The following is a 23,446-nucleotide window of genomic DNA, read 5'->3' on the forward strand; positions in this document are numbered from 1 at the left end:
TTTCAACTCCTGAATTCCAGATATGGTTTTTGAAATGTATCTGGAAGTTTGCAGAAGACCTTATTCTCATAAAAACACTATTTATTTAACTCCTTTTTTTCTTTTAGAAATAAGGATCTTTTAATGCTTGCACAAACCTCCATGTAAACAATTACTGGGAAGTCCCGTCCCCCCCCCGCTATTCCCTACTTACAAGATGCTTTGTAAGTTGGGTTTTTTTGCCTTTTATAGCATATAAAATTTGCCTTTTGTAGCAATTTCAAACCTAAAGTTATGCAAATAATCACTCATATAAGGGCTTAAAATGAAGCTGCTGACATTTGATAAAATAAACCCTTACAACGATTTAAGGTAAAACAGAAAAAATGCAGTTTCTGTTGTATTATACAAATGCATTTTTATTCCTTAACTCAGGGGTGTCGAAACTCAAGGCCTGGAGGCTGGATCTGGCCCACAGGCTGCCTGTGGGGCTGCCCTGTAAACAGCAAAGGACCAGCCTATGGTACCTTTGCCAGAGAAAACAGGCTTCTGAGCTCCATTTTCGGCTGTGACAGTATCCTGCACCCTCTGCCAGTAAAAATTGAGCTAGGGAGGGCCATCACAGCCAAAAATGGAGCTCAGGAACCAGTGGTGGAATTCAAATATTTTTACTACCGGTTCTGTGGGCATGGCTTGGCTTGGTGGACGTGGCTTGGTGGGCATGGCAGAGGAAGAATACTGAAAAAACCCCATTCCCTCCCCACTCCAGGGGGAAGATTACTGCAAAATCCTCCCTCCCCACCCCAATAACCTGCTTTCCAGCTCTGTTCTCCTATGCAGGGCAACAAAAGAAGACCCAGCTGATCAGCTGGGACTTGAGAGGCAGAAAAGAGATGAGGGTGGGGCCAGTCAGAGGTAGTATTCCAAACTTCTCAAAATTTCCGCTACTGGTTTTCCAGAACTGGTCAGAGTCTGCTGAATACCACCTCTGTCGGGAACCCATTTTCTCTGGCAGAGTACTCCGGCCACCACAGGCACCCCCAACATGAGTGATGTCAAGCTGGCCACACCCTCTGGCCATGCCCCCCCCAGGTAAAAAATGTGCCCTTCAATGAAATCAAGTTTGCCTCAACTGATGCCTCAAAATGACTTGCCTTTAGCATAACTGGCACTCAGAAAATATGTCTAGATGGAATATTATCTGTTATAACAGAATAACTTCAGCATTCCGATAACACTTTTAAAAATGAAAGTAGTGTGGGCCATGGTTTCATCGCAGGCTGTATTGTACATTTTTCTCCCTGACTGAACTCAAGAAAGGATTCCTGCAGGTTAGCAGCTGAACTCCAATAACTAAAACTGTTTTCTAAAAATAAGTACTATATTGTAGAAACTTTCAATGGAATAAAACACGATGGGCGTCAGATATTTTAAAAATAAATTTGAAAACAAGTATTTATTAAAATGCTTGCCATTGCAAACACTATCATGCAGACATTCCTCTTGTTCTTAGAAAATCACGTTTCTTGCTAAGTCTCCTATAGTATTGGGATATTCTTTTTTCAGAATGAATGTTTTAATGAGGTAGGTATCTGCAAATTTATTTAGAAATGCATGTATAAAAATCACTATGCTTGTTCCAGAATCATGAAAGATTCTATATAACACCTTAAATTCCGTGTTTGAACATCAAAAAGCACACGAATTTTAGGAACTGAGATGAATTATCTTATAATTAAACTCGGTTTAGATAATTTTGTTGTACTTGTAGCCCAAAATATTCTCAATTTTTTTTCCAGCCTGGACCCCAATTCAAAAGCATTTTTCTTCATTCAGCTTTTCTGATGTCTGGCTTTCACCACCATATTAAAACTGGGAAGATGATTGCTATGATAATAGTGTCATTATTGTCAGTGTGAATGGTTTCCATTTTAATATGATGTCTAGATTTGTCTTTCTCACAAGGAATAACTGAAGGGTTGCCCACACAATGTTCAGTTCAGCATGCTTTGGATTCTGTTTCTTGCAAAGCTATTTAGTTTTTTCTATAGGATAGGTGAAAAGTAGATATTCTTACACACACACACACTTCAAAATGCACTAGGATGCCCTGCATTTTGAAGTGTTGAGGAACACTTGTCCTTCACACTTTTTTTGTGTTTAATATGGGAACCATCTGTATATCTTTTGCGAACATGATTCCTACCCAAAGTGTGAAACAGACTCTTACTCACCCCTCACTTGTCGTCTTAAATTATAGCCTGGAACTGGATGACCTTTTTCCTTTTAAACAGATTTGATTCTGTTGCTTACTGCAGAATAATCTATTGGGAAACTTTACAGACTAAATGTTTTTAGTCCGTTCACATTTTTCCTTGTAAAAAAAATGACGTCAGCTCCAAATTAAATTCGTCTTTTAAGGTGTAACAAACATTTTATGTATGCAATATGAACTGTAGTTATAAAGTTAGGCTCAACGGGGGAAATAATTATTGGAGTCACACTCTTTCTGCAGCTTTAAAAAGCTTAGATTGCTTTGACATGGGAGACAGCAGATTTCTTTTTAGTATGGCTGTTGCATTGTGCCTCTTATAAGCCCCCATTCCCTTCTGCCTCCATTCCTCTCCGTCCGCCTCCGAGCTTTACACCTGTTTCTGCACTCCTACATTGCCGTCTTCTTAAGAAGGCAACACAGCGAGAAAATTACACTCTTAAACTCTGTTGTTTCTGCTTCCCCTGACACCGTACACATTTATTTGGAAACAAACTCTTTGTTTCTTTTACACGGCAGTTATTGTCACCAAAAATGGAGGCATAAACCTTCCAGCTACAAAGCTGAGCCTTATTGTATCCGTCCGGAGCCCATTTATCCGGACGTCAACAGCCAGGCTCCCAGCGGCTCCTTGAAAGCTCATGTGGCCCCGAAATCTGCAGCTAAAGGTCCTTGGTCGCTGGCCTTCGCCGCACCGCTGACGAGCAGAGATTAAAAAAACTCGGGCCCCGGCGCTGGGAGACGAGTCCTCCTTTTCAGGGTCTCTCCGGAGACCGGGTGGGAAAAAAAAAAGCCGTTACTCTCTGCGGCTCGGAATTCCCGGCTTTTTCTTCTTCTTTCTTTTCCCTTCTTCTTCCCGTACGTGCAGTCGCGCGCCTCTCTTCACCTATGTTCATCCTCTCTGCCGCCGTTTCCAGCCACGAAGCCTACGCGCCTCCTTCTTGCAGCCGAGGACGGAACGAAAGACGCTCACGCCGACGGGCGACATCTTCCAAGAGTAGGAGAAGCGAAGTCGACGGCCGCCCCGAGGGCGCGCGCTTTCCCTCGCCCCTCCACCCTCCATTTGACGTCACTAGCTGGAATTCCTCCTCGCGGCAAACGCGGAGACGCGCACGCGCGCCGCCAGAGACTTAAGCAGCCACAGCCACAGCGCGAGAGCGAACGAGTTGGCGAGCTAGCGGCTGCTCCACTAGCCAGGGGGCGTGACGGACAGGTAGCCTTCTTTTTCAAAACCAAAACAAAATAAAACCACACGCCACACAGACCTATAGCCGAGATCTTCGCCTCAAGGCGAGTCAGAGCCCCCTTCCCCTTTTTCCCCCCCGCCCGGGCATGTGCAACCTCAAGACGTCTCTGCTTGCACTCGAGGCGTGAGTGTGGTGGCTTCGCTGTTCGAATCTCTCTGACTGTCCCCAAAGCCTCCATTTCTTGCTGCAAGGTAAGTCTTCGCACTGGGCGAAGGCGGGCACGGATGGGGAATTTATAGGGAAAGCCCCGCTCCGGTTGCTGGCAACGGGTCTCAAACCCTTTGGTTTGGTTGAGAAGGGGCGGGGGGCGGGGGGAGACTTTTGGCCGGTGGTAGATTCACACACAGCTTGTAGAGTTGGGGTGTGTCGTGCGTGCTGCATTCTTGGTCTTAGTCGAAATAATTGGTTTAAAGAAGTTGTCACTGGGATTGCTACAGCAAGGCTGTAATTTCACTCACTCTTCAGAAAGAGACCCTCTTTCTGCTTTTCATTTTTGCTGCTTTGTGCACTAAACAGACAACAAACAGACTTCTCACATAAGCCTTTCATCTGACTTCCACCATATAAAATCAAGAGTATGGCAAGAACTGGCATGGATGACTCTTTCTAATGAATATGTATGTATGTATGTATGTATGTATGTATGCATGTATGTATGTATGTATGTGTCTGAATTTAGTATTTTGAGCTACTTGGGTATTCCATATTACAGTATTCCAGGTCATGTGGCACCTGATTTAGGAAATCTGAGAAGGCAGAGATGTGTGCCCATAACACATATATTAAGGGAGCAGTGCATCCATCAGAAAATGAAGGTTGTGGGCAGAAGGCAAATATTCTGAGAAAGTGGGAGAGATTATAAACTGGCACCGTTTGTTGTTTATGCCTTTTGGGGGAATAGAAGAGCCTTGTTTGCGGATGCTTGTTTATTAGAGTTAGCTGGTTTCTGATGAACATTTTATCTGTATGATTAGCCACTGAATGCAGAAAGATTAGGGTAGTTCTGAAAGGTAAAAAAAAAAAACATGTTAGAAGCCTCAAACATTCAAAGCAGCATTTTAAGAAAGGTTTTTCTCTTCTCCCTTTTCTCTACTTGGGGGCTGATAGGCAGGCAACATTGAGGAATTTCAACTGTTCAGATGAAAAAGTGCCAGAACAGATTTTAGTGCAAAACAGACAGACCGTTCCAGTTGTACTACAGTGATGAAAGCAGGGCGCTAGCACCAGATATGAAAAAAAGATCAGAGAGATTTTAAATTGTTTTCAGGCAAGGGATAAGGAACATCTAGTTAAATATCCTTGAAAAATTATGGACATGTTTCAGACTGTTCAGAGTTTAATGACAAATATAAAAAAACTAAATAGCTGTTTAAAGATATCGGGCATGGAGAAAATCTATCTATGCGGTCACTAGGAATTGAAAATGACTTGAGGGCATATAATCCTTCAATCAAAGACACCAAAATGAATAAGAAAAAACCTGCACATTATGTGTGTAAATGTATTCATTCACACACAAATCAATTTGTATAAGGGCACAGCATATCAATAACAGATGATCTTCACCATATAATCTAATATTAAAAATTGGAAATAAACATTTATTGTTTACAATATTGTTGGGTGGATGATGAAGTTTATCAAGCAAAACAATAAAAAATATGCTCTGCTTTAGTTGAATATTTCTGAGAGGTAACTGTTTGCCTCAAACGCTTCTGGATCTGTTCTAGACTAAAGTAAGTGGACCTGATCAACTATGTTATTTGGGCTTATCTGTTATCTGTAGAGTCAGTGGAGGTTAATTGACTCCTTTTCTGTGATGGAGTTGAAGTGCTATAAAGCTCAGAAAATGGATCCTTTCTACCTACTGCATAGTTTTTTTCAGTTTTCAAACCCCCCACCCCCCACAATGCCACTCAATGAATGGGATGGGAATAGCCCTTGCTCTGCAATTTTTGAAAAATGTTTTTGGCCGGAACAAAAATAAATAATCAGCTGATAGAAAGGGAAGAGCTGAACTCTTGGCTTGGGGGACTGTGAGCGTGACAAACAGGTGACTGATTGGGATATTCCAGCTTGGGACATTGAAATAAAGGGAGACGATGGGAAGGTATGAGTTAGAAAGAAATTAAAGATGCAAATATTTATGGGTTGTAGAAACAGACTTTTTAACTTCTGGAAAAGACTTTTGTCTCAGCATTCCAGGGACAGGGAAGAGAGAAGCTTAAATTTCCATGGAAATGAGACATCCAACCATTGTCCCAAAGATGATGATGGGTGACCTTCTGAGAGAACTGGAGTCTGCAGTCTACAGATTTGATATCAAAGGAAATATGCTGTTTCCCAAGTGTGAATATACAGGAGTGATGGAGAGACACTAACCTGATTAATCAATCCCATTGATCATATCCTTTTCTTCTATTTCACATTGGAACAAAGACACTGCCAGAAACAAACTGGAAGAATTATCAAGGGACTATCGGGGGTTAGGCAGAAAGCAAAAGTGGTTGGAGCACAAGTAATATTTTTTCCCCATACTTCCATGATCAAGGCCTGAGGAAGGAATAGAGGAATAGAAGATTCTGGAGTTAAAAATAGAGTTCGGTGATAGTGAAAAGAAGAACATGTAAGCAAAATTTCAGGAAATAGCCAGAATGTATAAGGAACAGGTAGACTAAGGCTCAGAATAAACTGAGGCTTGCTGTGAATGCCAAGAATAAACAAAAAGTGGTTTGAAGTTATGTGTGAAATAAGAGAAAAATCAAGAAAATGATCAGTCTGTTGTTCAGAGAAGATAGCAAGATGGTGATGGACATAAAAAGGAGAATAATGAACTATTTAATTCCTATTTTAATATTCTCTTTTTGTAAATTGAGAAAGAGATCCAGTCTGTCAGAAGCTCTGCTTGAGGGACATTGGGGGTGGGGCACAGAAGAAAAGTGCAGATCAAAACAGACTTGGGGGCTAAATCCTATGGAAATTGATTAAAATAACTGACATATTATAGGTTATTCTCCTTAGAGCCAAGGTAATAACAATAACAGTAACATGGCAGTATATGGTGACAACAGAATAGACAACTGGGTAAAATTACAAAATACAAAGATCTACAAAAAGAAATAAAACAATTGTGGCAAAAGAAAATACAGACATCAGTAGTACAAATAATAATAAGCACCTTGGATGCAATCTCCAAACAATTGGAGCGTTAACACCATTGGCATTGACAAAATTACCATCAGTCTACAGCAGTGGTCACCAACTGATGGGCTGTAGCCCACTGGTAGTCTGTGAGAAAACTTTGGTGGTCTACAGAGAAATGTCACCCCCAGAGCACCCCCCAAAGCAATTAATCCAGGCTGCAGGAAACACAAGGCTGCACCGCCCACATGGCCTGCGGGAACCCTCCCCGCCCACTCACTCCTTACCTGGCAAACTTGCCTGCTAAGTTGCTACTTTTCCTTTTTTTTCCTGACCATCAACTGTTCTGCTGAACAGAGCCGAACCTCCCTTAGGACTGAAGGTTCTATTATTCAGTTGCAGACTCAGACAGCTGATGGCAGAAACACAGATCTCTAAGTGAATCTGTGATTCTGTGAGCAACTCAATCTGCCTGCCTGATTTTGGGTAAAAGTTGCTCTTTAAAAAAAAAAGTTCAATATTTACATACATAGTGTGTTGTGAGTTAATTTTGTGAGTTTGCTTGCGAGCAAATTTTATGGGTTTGCTTGCAAGCAAATTTTATGTGACAGACTCAGGTAGCCGATGGAAGAAAAATAGATCTCTGAATCTGTGATTCTGTGAGCAACTCAATCTTCCTGCCTGCTTTGATTTTGGGTAAAAGTTGTTATTTTTTTAAATAAAAAATTCAATATTTACATAAATATAATATTTACATACAAGCCATGCCCAGCCAGTCACATGACCACCAAGTCACACCTACAAATTAGGCCACACCCAAGAACCGGTTGTTAAAAAATTTGAATCCCACCCTTGCCTCTGTGTGTTTGTATGTGTGTATGGCGGGGGGGGGAGACAGAGGTTAGATCAGATCTGTTTCTCTCCCACTGTCAGCAAGCCACCATCAGTCAAAATTCATATTAGTGGGATTTAAAATTATGAGTTTGGTGGTCCCTGAGGTCCAAAAGGTTGGCAATTCCTGGTCTACAGTAAAAGGCAGCTTTTACTATCTGCCTATTCCAGGTCCTTGGGAAGGAAATACCAAATTCGGTCTAAACATCTGGCTGTATGACCAATATAACATGATTATATATTACATGTATATGCTGCCTGATGTCCAATGATTCTGGGAGGACAAAAACCAATGGGTGGAAGCTTTATAGACAGCCAGATATGAGGAATTTCCTGATTACAAGAGCTGTCAAATAGTGGAACAGTCTGCCTCCTTGGATTATAAATACTCCATATTACATACTGGAAGATTTCAAGCAAAGGTTGGAATATCATTTGCCTGAGATGGTTTGAAGATTTCTACTAGGGGTTAAACTAGAAGACCTCCAACATTTCTTCCAATCCTACCGTGTTTCTCACAAAATAAGGCCCGGCCTTTTTTTTTTTTTTTTGACCCTCCTCCCCCACCTAGAGCAGCCCATATGCATGTACCTTGCCGCGAGGCCGCTTCTATCGGCCGACGAAAGCTCCCCGAAGGCAGAGTCCCCAGCTGCTTCAGGGCGTGGCGTGGCTGCCCGTGTCCCCTCACCTTTAGGTAGTCTCTTTCGGGCGATGGAAGCTCCCCAAATGCAGTCACCAGCCACTTTGATCGGACGGTAGAAGCGGCCTCAGGGCGAGCGCACACACACACACACACATACACACAAACACACCTCTCGGCACGAGGTTGCTTCTTTCGGCAGATGAAAGCTCCCTTGAAGGCAGAGTCCCCAGCCACTTCAGGGCGAGGTGGTGACTGCTTCCACCCCACCTCGCCCCGAAGCGGCTGGGGACTCTGCCTTCAGGAAGCGTCTATCGGCTATCAGGGTATTCTAGCCTAGGCTACCTGCAGGGCACTCCTAAAGGCAAGTTTTCTCCCCATCCCCCCTGCCCTTCCCCCACCCATTTCTCTTCACCTTGTGTAGTTCTAACGAATGATGTGAGAAATGGCGGGGAAAAGCATGGTTTGAATAGGCCTAAATTTTGGGGGCGGGGCTTAATTTCACCTCATGCCTAGAAATCATGCTGGGCCTTCCTATTGGTGGAGGCCTTATTGTTGGAGAAACACAGTATCTTATGACTCTATGACTTGCATGGCTCTTGACAAGAAGTTGGTATTATAGCATAGACAACAAAATCTTGCACAATTATGGACCATATTAAATATTTACATGTGAGTAAATAAGCTTTGTTTTTAATTTGTTTATATGGGTTGATACATTAATCTTATGCAGTGCATGTCATAACTTTTCACTGAAGAACTGTGGCAAATCATATATCTAATTTCTGGCCATTATGCCAGAATTTAGTGGTACAATTAAATAGGGTCACAAACCATTGCACTTTGCTGTTCTTTCTCTAGATGGTGCTGTTGGTCTATATTAATGGTTCATTTATTTGATTTACATTAAATACTGGATAGTCAATAATTAAAATATACAAAATAAAAATAATTCTATAGTTATTCAGTTATAGGTTCTGCATCTGATTTTAATGTTTCTTTTTTTTTCTTTTCGTATACCCATTAAAACCTAGAATCATGACAGAATAAAATCAGAGCAGCATTATAGATTTTTCAATTCTGATTGGTATTTATAGGGTTAATGCTATATTAGGTAGTATTTTTCTTTGTAGGTTCTATCTGAGGACAATATGGTACTATGAGCAGGTCCTAAAGGAGAAATGTTTTGAACATATGACCAAATTGAAATTTTAAATTTTCATCCAGTGGCAAGACATCTTAGAAATCAAAGACTGTTTGGCACTTAACTTTTAGACCTCATTTTAAGAACTCATTAAAAATAACATTTGGGTTTGGGAAAATACTTAATAGGAATTTCCCCCAAGGTGGCTGGATTCCCATGAAAAATGACACCAGGCAGAGCATAGAACAATTCAAAAAAGTAGTGTAAGATCAGATGAGGAGAGAAGCCTTAACCCTAACCCATACAATCATCAAATGTCAGACACAACTGAATGGATATCACCACCATCATCCCATGAAATGCCATGAAGAATTAGGGAAATTTAGTTTGTGTTCTAAATCAGCGGTCTCCACCCTTTGCATCTTGGTGGCCCAGCTGGGGGGAGAGGGGAACTGGGCTGTGCAAGTAGTGGGTTGGTGCATGTGTGCGATGAGTGGCATGCATGCACGCAGCTTGACTTGCATGACCCATGGGTTGCTGTGCGTGAGTGCCCCCATGCACGCACTCTGGCTAGCCACTTGTGTGGCCAAATTCTGAATAGCCATGGTCCAGGGGTTGGGTTTCCGTGTTCTAAATCAAAACTGGCATACTTCCTGTTTTGTTTTATAATCCCAAGTATAATTTGCATGGAAATAGCACAAAGCAAGCAAACAAAATCACTTTGCTGTGTAATTTAAATAAATTTAACAGACATATATCTGTGTTCATGGAACTAAGCCTTAATTTTATAATCTTATATATATTGTGCTCAGAAATTAACCCATGCAAAGGCCAATGCTTGGGATGAACTTCATTAGAAGCCTATTTGTTGTTGTAGTTGTGTTTTAAACAGATATAAATATAAATCCTTTAAGTAGATATTAAAGCTTACAGAACAGTTAATTATATTTGTTTTAGATTCATCCAATGGACTTTTCATCTAGTGAAGGTGTCCTTTCCCTGTCTCTCCCTTGTAAGAAAAGAAGGATGTTATTGTGCGAAATAGGCAAGAAAATATACTCAGTTCTCTCTGTTAGTCTTCTCATATTCTGTAGAACTAGAAAGACAGAGGATATCAGTACATCTTTTATACCAAGTTTTTATTTCACCATCCATTTGATTTTCAGGGCACATAGTCCAGTAATTGAGACTCTAAAGTAGAGTTGCTATTTATTTCATTGCTATTTGTAATAAAAAATATTTCCACCTCCCTCAAAATAGCATATCTCAGGTAAAACTATAATGCTACAATAAAGTCTGTATCAGAATAGTACAATACAAATGATACATAAAATATCTTCAATATCAAAACTGAACCTTTTTAACTATCAGTATAGCAAGAAGGTAGTCGGGCAAATTATAGGGAAGTTACATTACAGGTTGGCATTGCTTCTCACAAATTGCCTAGTTTTTACTGATTACCTCTTTTGAACTCTGGTCATAAGATTTCTTTTATGACAGAAATAAATTGGTTCTTTTTGGTATAAATAAATCAGTTGGTTCTCATTTTCAGTTCTCCCTTTGTAGTGATTTTTTTTCTTTGTTATATTAACTCTAGAAACAACCTTTTACACATTAATTTTGTACACATGCAGACATTTTAACTATAAATATTTCATTACTACTTTAGTGAGACTTCACATATTGTGTAAAGGCAGTTTTTTTTAAAATCTTGCCTTTATTACCGTGTTTCTCCAACAATACGGCCTCCCCCAGCATGCTTTATAGGCATAAAATCAAATTAAGCCCCCCTCCCTAAATTAAGGCTTATATTAAACGTGAAATGGCGGGAAATGGCGGGGGGGGGGGCTGGCCGTTGGGAAGTACTTTTGTTGCATACCCGGATATGGTGCTGCCTGCGTTGACCTCGGAGTTGGTGGGGCACTTTGTATCAGGAGACCTTCCGCCACCATTGCTTTCCCTTCTCCCCGTGCTGCCGTGGCATTTAAAGCAACGCCGTGCCATTTGGCACAGCCAGCCAGGGCTCCTCCCTGCAACCAGAGCCCGGTGGAGACACTCAGCTTCAGGCGCTCCTGTTGTCGTCTTCCCTTCGCTTTTGAAGGCAAAGCCAATTCTTTTAAAAACGATGCCCTACTACTGGTACGACAAAGACTCCCCTTCCCGAGAGGGCAGCCCAACCCCACATGGGGAGGCGAGTCTACCAGGGCCGCAGCAGAGGATCGGCCCACCCCAGGAGAAGCACCCAGCCCCCATCCCTGCCTGGCGCTGGGCAGAGCCTAAAGAGCTTCGCCTGGGGCGCCCAGTGCAGCTGACAGGTGGGCCCTCCTGCCCGGCGGCAGAGCTCTCACCTAGGCAGCAAGCGCCTCCTTGCCGGAGCCGTGCGGGCTGGGCAGAGCCAGGAAAGTGAGCCGCGGGTTTGTGCCCGCCTGCCAACTGAAAGAGCTGGGCCGACCTGAGCTTGGCTTCCTTCCCAAGTCCCTCCAGCCCGAACCCGAAGGGGCCACTGGGAGAGGCTGAGGCAATGATAGCGCCCACCCGTCCGCGGATAGGGAGGCGAGGAGATGGCAGCGCTGCTTCCCTGGCTGGCAGGTCCGGTGGAGAGAGCCCGAAGCCGCCCATCCATTCCATCCCTTGCCCAGCCCGTCCCCATCCCCACGCATCTCCAAACACACCGGCAACTCCAAACGCAGCGACACAGGCATCAGGCAGAAGTGCTCACTAGTTGGGGTTCAGCTTGGAGGAGGACGTGGTGCAGTCCGTTGCCTTGCCTCCCTGTCCACGGATGGGTGGGCACTATCACTGCCTCGGGCGGCCTCTCCCGGTGGCCCCTTCGGGTTCAGGCTGGAGGGACTTGGGAAGGAAGCAAGCTCAGGTCGGCCCGGCTCTTTCGGTTGGCAGGCGGGCGTGCACCCGCAGCTCGCTTTCCCGGCTCTGCCTAGCCCGCACGGCTCTGGCGCGGCCCTGGTGGGATGAACGGAGGGTCCAGTGGGGAGGCATTCGCTGCCTTGGCCAGAGCTCTGCCACCGGGCAGGAGGGCCCACCTGTCAGCTGCGCTGGGCACCCCAGGCGAAACTCTTCGCACTCTGCCCAGCGTCAAGCAGGGATGGTGGCTGGGCGCTTCTTCCGGGGTGGGCCGATCCTGCGCTGTGGCCCTGGGAGATTTGCCTCCCCACGTGGGGTTGGGCTGCCCTCTCGGGCAGGGGAGTCTTTGTTGTACTGGTAGTAGGGCATTGTTTTTAAAAGAATTGGCTTTACCTTCGAAGGTGAAAGGAAGGTGGCGACAGGAACGCCTGAAGCCGAGTGTCTCCACCGGGCTCCGGTTGCAGGGAGGAGCCCTGGCTGGCCGCGCATGGCTGCGCCAAATGCTGTGGCGTTGCTCTAAATGCCGCGGCAGCATGGGGAGAAGGGAAAGCAACGGTGACGGAAGGTTTCCCGATACGAAGTGCCCCACCAACGCCGAGGTCAACATCCAAGCCGTCGCCGCCTGCCTGCCCGAGAATGCAAGGGGGGGATTTAAGTCACCCCCCCACCAAAGATGGCCTAGCCATTTTTGGGGGGGGTCAAAAAAAAAAAAAAAGGCCCGGCCTTATTTTGTGAGAAACACGGTATTAATAAACCCAAGTTGTGAACATATCTAATGCTCCCTTGTCCTCTGTTTTCTGTGAGACGGGTTGGGCTGAGAGAGAACAACTGGCCAAAGTCACCAGCATGTTATGATGCCTAAAGCAGGACTAGAATTCATGGTCTCCCTGCACCTTAACCATTGGATAAAACTGGCTCTCTGTTTAACTATTACTGATTAAATAAATTGCTATAAGATGAATTGGCATATGTTAAGCCATAAAGTATGATTTTTAAATTATAGTTGTTGGGTTTACAAAATAGGTAAGATAAAGTAGAGGATAAAGCAGAGGAGAATAAGAAACATCCTGTGTTTTAATATGAAAGAAAAAATGTACTGAAAATCTAAAACTAAATTACCAGGAAAAACACATACAAGATGTTAAACTGTTTTAGCTCAACATTATTAATTTATGCTCTAAAATTATATTACTGGATTTGGAATTGAAAATATGAAACAGAATAAATGAAATTTTGTGTAGTGTGATTTATGTCTTACATTTTTATTTGTATTTTGAAAGGTCAAAAGCCACCCTGGTATTCTTTTACCCTTAACTTTGGCCTGCATTTCTTTAAAATAAAGAAACAAATATCAGTGTTTTTCAAGGCTGAAATTTCATTTGACAGAAATGCACAATTCCCCGATTTGTAAAACCAACCCAGGTTTTGAGTAACTAAGATGCAAGATTAGTCTCTCTTTTTTTTCTCTCTCCAAAGCTACTAAGCAGAAATGGGTAACTTTTGGCCCCCATAAGCATTTTTGAAATCCTAGAAGCCCTGAAACTCATAGATGAAAACCAGTGGTATTTTTACTTACCACTGAGGACATGACGTTTCCTGATATTTTTAGGCAGAAAACACAGAAATAGGCAAATTAAAGAAACAAAGTAAAATAAAAAACCAACCTCTCCTATCCAAATAATTAAGGGGACCACCCCCTCCCCCCGCATTTCTGCTCTGTCAATGCAGCCTCCTTCAGTTGAGGGGGTTGCCTAAAGCTGATCTCGCCTGCTATAATAAATGGCTTAGTTATGTATTAAATATGATGGCTTATTATTAGGTAACCTGATATTGAATATATTGAAAAGCCTTGGGCAAGATTGTAAAGATAAAATTCCACACTGGCAATTGAATGAGGATTGATCAGTGAAATGAAAGAAGTATCAAAGAAAAAACCGAAGCTAGAAAAATATATCTATTCTTAGAATGGCTTATCTTTTGAAAATAAACAATTTGTAATGCTCTCATTTTTATTGATCTAGGAAAATCAGAATGAAGGAGGTAATGCCTAATAACAGTACAACAAGTATATCTCAAGCAAGAAAAGCAGTGGAGCAGTTAAAAATGGAAGCATATCTGGATAGGATAAAGGTAAATTTGAACTTGTAAACATATTTACAAATTCTAACCACCCACTGGTTAGAAAACTGCAGAAGCTACTCAGATTTTCAACACAACATAGCTTGATAGGAATTTTCATGGCATACTGGCATCTGTACTAGGCTGAAGCTAGTTGTTTGCCATCTGTCAATATGAGAGTGCAGTTTTTTTTCCCTTTTGTCCAGCGCAGTTTAAATCTGTAGCTTTCCCACCATCACCAATTTTCTCATAGCTTAAGGGACACCTGTTTTGCATGTTTCAGGCAGGGAGCTGGGTGGCAATTGACATGATTATTCCTTCCTTGGCATTCTCTGGTTCAGTGTAATTCCTATAGATGTTATCTTGTGATATTTGTTATCAGGCAGCTGTAACTGCTCACAATTCCCTTCATTGTTCATGGATCAGTGTCTATTGCAGAAAAAAGGGGGATATATTCTTTCTCTAGAACCCCCTGGATTCTCAAAATCTTGGGGTAATCTTGGGATAGAATGAGGCTAAGGTTGGCACTGTGGAATTAAAAAGAGAAAAGTGCTACTGTTCAAATGTAAATCCATCTGGATAATGTTGTAATTTATTCAGGTTGCATAAATGTTTAGATTAATTTGAAATTGAGGCATATTGCTATTACTTATAGGTATAGCATTTATACTTGAAAGTTAATTGCATGTGAAGCATCAGATTAACCTTGAATTATTTCCTGAGCAGCTTTATAACTGTCTTAGTTTGTTAATTTTTTTTCTCTTGAGAAAAGGCCCTCATTTTAATTTAGGAAAAAAGTAGATTATATTCATTGTAACTGGAGTTAGTAGATTTATTGAATGTTAGATATCATCCTTACAAGAGCACAATTTTGTTGTACTTGAGTGAATAAAGCAGTATTTGGAAGTGCTTTAAAGATATTGACATTTCTTAAATTTTCTGTCCACAATATAGGACCTCTTGGCTGAGTATAAAATTAATTACATGTTGTTACAAGTTGGCTCAGTGACAATTCTGTGAAGTTTAAACCCTCCCCAGAACATCTAACCTGCTGTGTTCTCCTCTGTCAACTGCAGTACTAAAATTGTTTCTCAAAGACCTCATTCTTTCAAAACACTGCCTAAACAGATTTTTCTCCAGTTTGAAATTACTACTGCACATGACAAATATTTGGCTTTAATATCTTAGATTGTGATTTTTACATTCATGAGATAAGCAAAATGAATTTATACATGTTTACTTCTCTTTGGAAATGAAACACATACATTGTAAAATAATTAACTTTTATTATTTTCTCAACATTCCCATGTAAACATTACTGTATTTCTGCATATGCATAAACAGAAATGACTCATTTCCATATGTACAAAATATTTTGAATGATACATTTAAATTGACATTTTGAAAAAACTGATGCTGAGAATCGTGACAATCAATTATATTCTTTATGATGTTATATACAATCTTTTATGTTACTGTAAATACTATTATTACCTTATAAAATTCAGTTCATAATTAAGTCCATGTATTTAACTATGGTTTATATACACATGATTTACTGAAAAGACACTATTGGCTGGCTTTATATAATATTCTGAACCATTACTGACATAAAAACCACAAAACTTAATAGTTGTACATTTTAGGATAATAGCCAAACATAGCTCTTTGTATTCAGTGAATTGAGTCAAAATATATAAAGAACATGCATGTGGGTAAAACTGGTTTGTGGCGCTTCGGTGCAGGCAGGAATCCGTGACTGTGCGCGGACCCTGCCTGTGTTCACTGCCTGAGTGCCCCGAGCCATTTGGCTTCGGGGCTAAGCCACCTTTGCAGAAGGTGGTGAAGACTGGGGGGCTCTGGCAGGGACGAGAGACATCGCATCTCTCTTCCCTAGCCGGCTAAATCTCCCTCTCCGAAGGCAGCTGAGCGGCGGTCTGTAATGGCCGCCACATAGAAGAGCTCAGCTGGAAAAAGAAAGTGCTGGAGGAGCTTGTGAAGAAGTGAAAGTGATCTTTGCTGACCGGGACAAAAGAACAGTGAAAGTATCCTGATATTTAATACTTATTAAAGATACATCGTTCCCAGACTGAGTAAGCAGCGAATGGATATTAAAGGGAAAACTTTTTTTCTTTTCACTCTCCTTCTAAACGGAACAGCTTTGAGAGAAATCGGAAAACCCGCATTGAAGGTATGCTAAATGCTAAAGGCTATGCTAATGTCAAAGGGATATGGATTTCTAAATATTCAAAGAAAAAATTTCTTTTGCTGTGAGTGGGAAGGGAGAGGAAAAAAATTGAAGTAGAATTTGAAAATAAGGAGCAAACTACCTAGAATTTTAAAGAGCCATTTGAACATTAATAAGACTTCAAAAAGACATATTTCAGTTGGAATTTTGTGACTTAATAGCAATCCCAGAAAAAGAAATTGAAGAGGGGAAAAAGTGCTAAAAGAAATAGTTTATCTGGATTGTTTGGTGACTTTGGATCTTTTGGGAAATCTTTTTTTTTCTTTGTTTAAAAACACTCGGGTGGTTGTTTTGGGGAAATTTTTTCCTCTTTATAATGGCATTATCCTTGGATGAATCCAAAACTGAATATCAAAAATATAAAAAGGAAGAACAAGACTTTGGGCATTCTTTTTCCATCTCTAGAAATGGCGGTACGTTCTTATGGAGAATTGATTGCGCAGCAGGATAATTGGGACAAAGAAGAAACCATCTTTGATGAACATGTGATCCTATTTGGGGAGGAGAAGAAAGAGGAAAAGAAAAAAGGGATTTTAAAACCTAAAAAAAACAACCAAAAAAGATAAAAATGAGTTGAAAGGTGGATATAAGGTTAGAAAACAACAGAAAGAGGGAAAGCAGAAGGGAGGTGGAGAGACAAAGGGGTAAAAAGGGTAAGGAAAAGAATAAGTAAGGGAGAAAGGAAGGGGTGAGAAGTCTCAACGATGGGAAGCAAGATTTAAAGATACAAAATTCATTTAGAGACAATGGGTAAATCTAATTGAAAAAGGGATTCTGTAAAGTACATAAGATTGTGTTATTATAGGTGTTTTTAGAATAAAATGTTTAAGATATAAATGAGTATTAATATGTATAATTAAAATGGTATTGACAGGGGTACTAGCTACATTATATATTTATAAATTTGTTCCTTCGTTATTGTTGTCCTTTCTTTTTTCTTTCTTTTTTCTTTCTTTTTCTCTCTATATAATATATTGTGTAACTTTAGGATGTGCTAAACAGAATCCCAATACAAGTTATGTGTGATATTAAGTATTATTAGGCTAGGGGAAAGAGTTAAAGGTGTCATACTCCAATCAGTGTACAGGAGAGGTTTTGTTTAAAGACAAAAGATGAATGGATAGTTGAGAACAGACAAAGAATGACAAGTATTATGATTTGAACTGAGATGAGATAAGTAGAATAAAACTAAGAGAGTTTAAAAAAGGAAGAAGCTATATAGAAAATGGAAAATGGTAATAAGGTATGGAATGATATATAAAAGGAACATGATTTTTGAAGTGGTGTCTGTACGATGAGTTTTAACCCGGGATCAAGCAACTTTCAGAAAAGATGTTTTATGTTTTTATGTTTTATGTCTTGTCTGTTTTTGTATTGGAAGAGAATAATGAAATTGTATAAGACAGATGGATATAAAAATGTATACAATCTAAAGTTAAAGAGATATAACTTGAATAAATAGAAGGAAAGGGAGTAATAAAGAGAAGTTCGGGATAAGATATGAAGATGAACAGATAAGGTGAATATATATACTAAATTGTGTTTGTATGGAAATGTGATAACTTGGAATAATTCTGTCTTTAAATAAGATGTTGTATTGGTTTTTTTAGAAAAAGATTTCTTATGTCATCATATTTTATGTTTTGTTTGTATATTGTTTTGTAAAATTAATAAAATTTGCTTAAAAAAAAAAGAACATGCATGTGAAGAACAGAAAGAGTATATATAACAACTATAGAAAGGAAGCAAGAGATTGGGGATTTAATACTGTTTATTGTCTATCATTTCTTCTTTTCTAGAAGTTGAACATTATCTAATCTAGTTTTATTCTTAAAGCTAAACTTCCAATTTTATATACTACTTGGATGATCATACATCTGAAAACCATATGCATGCGCAGGGCATGTTCAGTTAATAAGATTTTGATTACTAAGCTGAGAAATACATAAATGTTTCTTAGCATATAGAGTTTATTTAGAAAGCTAATATGTATACCAAGCTAATAAGTAAACCATAATGCCATTAATTTAACTATTGCCTCCTTTGTTTTGAACAGCTAGTAACTTTAAAAAGCTATTACAATGATTTCAAAATATTGTAGTTTAATATTTTGGTTTGTGCTCAATGTATGATAATAGTTTCTCAATTCAGCAAAAATAAAAAACTATGTGGGAGACTTCTTGCTTTAATCACTATTTGTATTAACAAGAGACTTGAATATATTTCAGATTAATATGCAATGACTTGATTGTCCAAACTCTAAAATATTCAGAATAGCAAACAAAATATACTAAATTAAAATTAAAAACCTTAATTAAATACAGTAGCTATGATCGAGATGAAACTGATGCTGAAAGTGTAGATAAATATTGCTGCTGAAAGAAAATTTATTTTTAAAAGTAGAACAGTGAAATTGAAAAAGTTAGAGACAATATTGATATAAGAAATAGGTATGGTGTAACTGAAGTTTGCAGATACCTTTTAGAATAACAAAACAATGCTGCTGACATCCAGTTAAGAAACACTGATTTTTAACATAAGTAGCACTGTGAACAATTGCATACAGCAGCTATTGTGCTTTTCCCATTCTCCTTTAAAGATGGAATTGTTAATTATTTCTAAAATAGTGTTGTGAAATCAACACTGGCATTAGTGAGATGTTTGTGGATGTGCTCATTTTAGATACAAAGCAAAAGCAGAGTGGGTGTCATTGCATGAACAGTAATTATGTCTGTCTTTTCATGGAAGGTGACTGTAGTAATTGCAGCATTTTGTCTTGTCACTGAATCTTATAATTATAGGGTATCTAACAGGATTATATTCTAACTTGGGCTGTTTTTAATCACCTTCTTTATTCTGAAATGTAATGATAACATTCTCTAGTTCTTTCAAAGATCGCTAACTTACTCTTAAATATCTGGTAACAACCCTTTGAATTTATGGCAATATTCATCTATAATAAACAAAAAGATTCAATCAGCTATTGGTTTAATGTAGTTACATTGTTTGGATTGTGAGATCTGGAAACCAATTTATCAGAAATCGTTGATTCCAAATTACATTTCTTGGTAAAGGACACATATTACAAAATTTAGTTTCCTTACATAAATTACTAATCTAATTTATCCTTGTTTTCCTTTCTGTTACTATTTTACAATCTGTCAGCATAAAAATAACTGAAATAAAATAACTCAAATTTAATTGAGCTTTTCTTTTTTTCCTGAATGTTTGTACTTGTGCCATAATGTACCATTTGTTATATTATCATAAAAATAAAACATGTTATAGGAGCTACATATGAATAAAAAAATTCCTTGGTTTTGGTGCATCTTGCTGGCCAGCTCTGCTGTAACGTTTCACATGGCTTCCTTTTAGCCATTGACTTTGTTCTTTGGAGTGACTTACGGTTGGTGAAAGAACAATCTGCCTTGTTTGGACAACACAACTTGTGATAACTTTTCTGCATGATGCAGCTCTGTCACATATATGTACTATTTTTAGAAACTTACTATAATTTCAGAGAGATTAATAAATGAAATACTGAACTATAGTCTGAGATGTGTGCATGGTGTGCAATTCATATTCTCAAAAAAAAAATCTGATGTTGCAAGGCAAAAGATTTAAAATAATTTAACATTAAATTGTTTAATTATATGATTACTCCTTATATACCTAATACTTTTTGTGTTTCTGCCTTATTCAAAATTATAATACAGAGAATTTTGGTGAGAGGCTGGGAGATACACAGAAAGCTTTCAAGAATCATGGGCAGGCCTGGGGCATCTGTTTCCCCAACTATATGGTATAAAGAACTATACCTAACTGCTTGGATCAACCTATTAACACTATTGCAGTAGTAATAATACTTAGATAACCCTTCCCCCATTTTTCTTTTGTTCTTTTTCTTCTTCTTTACAAAATGCTTCTAGGTATCCAAGGCAGCTGCTGATTTATTGGCATATTGTGATGCTCATATGGGAGAAGATCCCCTTATTATACCAGTGCCTGCATCTGAAAATCCCTTCCGGGAGAAGAAGCTCTTATGTACTATCCTATGATTCAGCCTGCAATTAAAAATGTTATCTGTGAAAACACATTACCGATGGTGCATGCTTTTCCTCAAGTTTTCTCCCATGTAGTAATTTAGTCCTTTCTAGAACACAATATAATCTAAGTTAATACATTTTAAGTGAAGGTTTTTAATGTCAATTTTTCTATCAGTGGTATGTGTTCAACGTTTCTATTGTTCTCTATTTGTATTTTGTAATAAAAGAATCCTATTTGTTGTTAAGTATGCGATAATTAGATTTTGTTGGTTAAATTTCATGAACTGTCTTTGGCTTGTTTGCACAGTAGACTAGCCATAGCTTATATAATAATGGCTTCTGAATTAACCAAATTGCCTGACGGAACACACAGTGAATCATAAATCAACCACAGAGGTTATAGAGTTGCACAACATACTGAGTCACAAATTGGCCAATCGCCTTTTAGCCTGGTGTGTTGTGTGCCAACCCAGGCTGTCTTTCAGAGGGACTGAAACTATGATGAGCAATACGCACCATCAATTGCTTAACTATTTTATTTCCATGTAAAAAGTGGGATTTCAGAAGAGAATGTGCTTGATGAATGTTTAAATTATGAATATTAAAGTTAAGTCAAATCTTCCCAATTAGCTGCCTTATACCAAGTCAAACAACCAGTCAACTTACTTGGACTTAGCTTACTGATGGGGCAGCATTTTCCGATTTTGAACAGGAGCGTACTTAAGCTTAACCTGAGATGCCAAGGATTTAATTTAGCATTTTTAAAATCTGAAACGTGTTCTTTACCATCAAGATGTTACTCTTCATCTTTTTTGTGTTGCAGTATGCTAATTGCAGCAGGCAGTAGCACTACTAATAATCATTCTAATAATAATACCAGCACATGAAAAGCCTGCAGGCCAAATAAAGACCATACTGATTTCATTCCATAGGTCAAACTGGCACAGTGTGGAGTCCAGTTCAAATAAAGAATCATTTTTTAAAATTTTAACACGTTAATTATAGTTTCTGTGGGTACAGAATCCCATGTCATAATATAAACTATGCAGCCTGCAGCAAAGGATGTCATCTTGATATGTTCCTTAATATTTCAAATTATATACCTCTAGCCTTTGTAATATGCTAAATACAGATTTCTAGTATAGTTGCGTGTGTATTAAATAACAGATTTCTATAGTCTTTATATAGGCTCTTATCTTTAAAAAAAATATTAAGTCTATACTGTAAAAGCTTGTTTGTCTGAAATCAATTATATCGTTCATTTGATATATGTTGTATGATAAAATGTACTGTTAATCATTCTCCTTACTTGAATATTTTAATAAAAGTTACTTTTAATTTGGGATTGTATTCCTACCGTAGTAATTTGTCTGTTGGAGTAATACAAACTATTTGTGCATCCATTTTAACCTGGGGTTAAAATTCCACTGATGACATACATTCACTAAATGACTCTGTGAAATAGTTCTTTTTCAATCTGTATCTGATCCCAAGTAAATATGCTATATTTTAATTCTCTAAATATGGGCATTCTTATTTATATATTAAGCACACATTTTTTAGTTTTCAAACATTTTAAAATGCAACTAATTTGCATATAAATTGATGCTCAAAACCACAGCCCAAAATTGAGCCCTAGATTGGATATATTCATTTATTTATTGGATTTATTAGATTTTTATGGCTGCTAACTCCGGGCTTTAACACTGAGAACAATAAAACAAAAAAATGGAAACATGTCAGAAAGAAAAAAAAATGGGCAGCAAAGATAATTTACAAACAAGTTCATAAATTAAATTCACAAGCTCTACCATTTCCGAAATCTATGCCTAAAAGAAAAGTCAACTCCAGAATTGCAGGAAGTTTAGGAATCTAATCTCAGGAGGAATGGTGTTCCAAAGAGCTGACACTGTGATAGAAAAGACATGTTTCCTGATCAGCAAGACGAGTATGCTTATTTTGCCAGATGTGATGGAGCAGGTAGAGTCAACTGGAGGAAGGTGGTCATTGAAATAACCTGACTCTATGTCATAAAGAGCTTTACAGGTACAAATCAGCACCCTGAATTGCACCTCAAAACCTGCTGGGAAGTAGTGCAGCTTAAAACGCAGATACAGATAATGTCGTACAGGCATATTAAAGTATGCCCATAATTGCTCATGCTGCCAATTGTAGTTTTCCTTTGAAGAAAGGAGAGCTCCATTTAGAATACTTTGCATTCTAATCCAGCTGGGAGATGAAAGAAGCACGAGTGACCATACACAGTTCCTCTTGAGCCAGGAAAGGGGACAATTAGTGCACAACATGAAATTGTAGAATTTCACGGCCACCACCACCTCTATGAGTCTAGGAGAACCCCCAAATTATACATTGGTTCTGGTGTGAGACAACACAACTCAATCCAGAACTTTAGACAGAAGATCTAAAGTCCAGAACTCTGGACACTCTAAAATCCAGAACCATTCAGTCCTGCTTGGTTGAGTTGGGAATCCCCACAGACATAGAAGCAGAATCTCTACAACCCAAGACAGAACTACCTATTCTGACACATGACTACCTAACTACCTATTCTATCCAACTGCTTCATGAATAGAGTGGGGAGAATGTTGTTGAATCCTGAAGAACTTCATGAAAAAGATGTGGGCTCATTTCCCCCACCCCTCTCGTTAACATCAATTAGAACTGATCTCAGAGGAAGGAACAGAACCAAAGCAAAGTTCTGTCCCCAATTAAAAAGTCCAATTAAAAAGCAAGTTCAATGGCACTGAAAGCTATGGAGAGATCAGGCACCACCAGGAGTAAGCCACTTCCTCAACAATTTTCGATAGAAAAAGGAATATTGGAGGCAAGTTAAAAAT

General features: G+C 39.2%; 1 protein-coding gene across 1 annotated transcript; it reads left to right on the forward strand.

The window, feature by feature from the left end:
• The first annotated feature begins 3,566 nt into the window (after window positions 1-3,566).
• Window positions 3,567-21,936, forward strand: GNG4 (G protein subunit gamma 4). The gene is made up of 3 exons (XM_026705213.2): window positions 3,567-3,689; window positions 14,198-14,306; window positions 20,472-21,936. Exons 2-3 carry the CDS (start codon window positions 14,208-14,210, stop codon window positions 20,598-20,600), a joined length of 228 nt encoding a protein of 75 aa, XP_026560998.1. The 5' UTR covers window positions 3,567-3,689; window positions 14,198-14,207; the 3' UTR covers window positions 20,601-21,936.
• Window positions 21,937-23,446: the final 1,510 nt, after the last annotated feature.

The sequence above is a fragment of the Pseudonaja textilis genome, chromosome 1 (genome assembly GCF_049901715.1).
Source record: "Pseudonaja textilis isolate UNSWEBS1 chromosome 1, rPseTex1.2, whole genome shotgun sequence".
NCBI lineage: Eukaryota > Metazoa > Chordata > Lepidosauria > Squamata > Elapidae > Pseudonaja > Pseudonaja textilis.

Excerpts from the sequence above, each read along its gene's own strand:
- GNG4 (XM_026705213.2), top strand. The coding sequence starts at position 14,208 with ATGAAGGAGGTAATGCCTAATAACAGTACAACAAGTATATCTCAAGCA. Across the intron at positions 14,307-20,471 it reads CATATCTGGATAGGATAAAG|GTATCCAAGGCAGCTGCTGA; the intron begins GTAAATTTGAAC and ends AAATGCTTCTAG.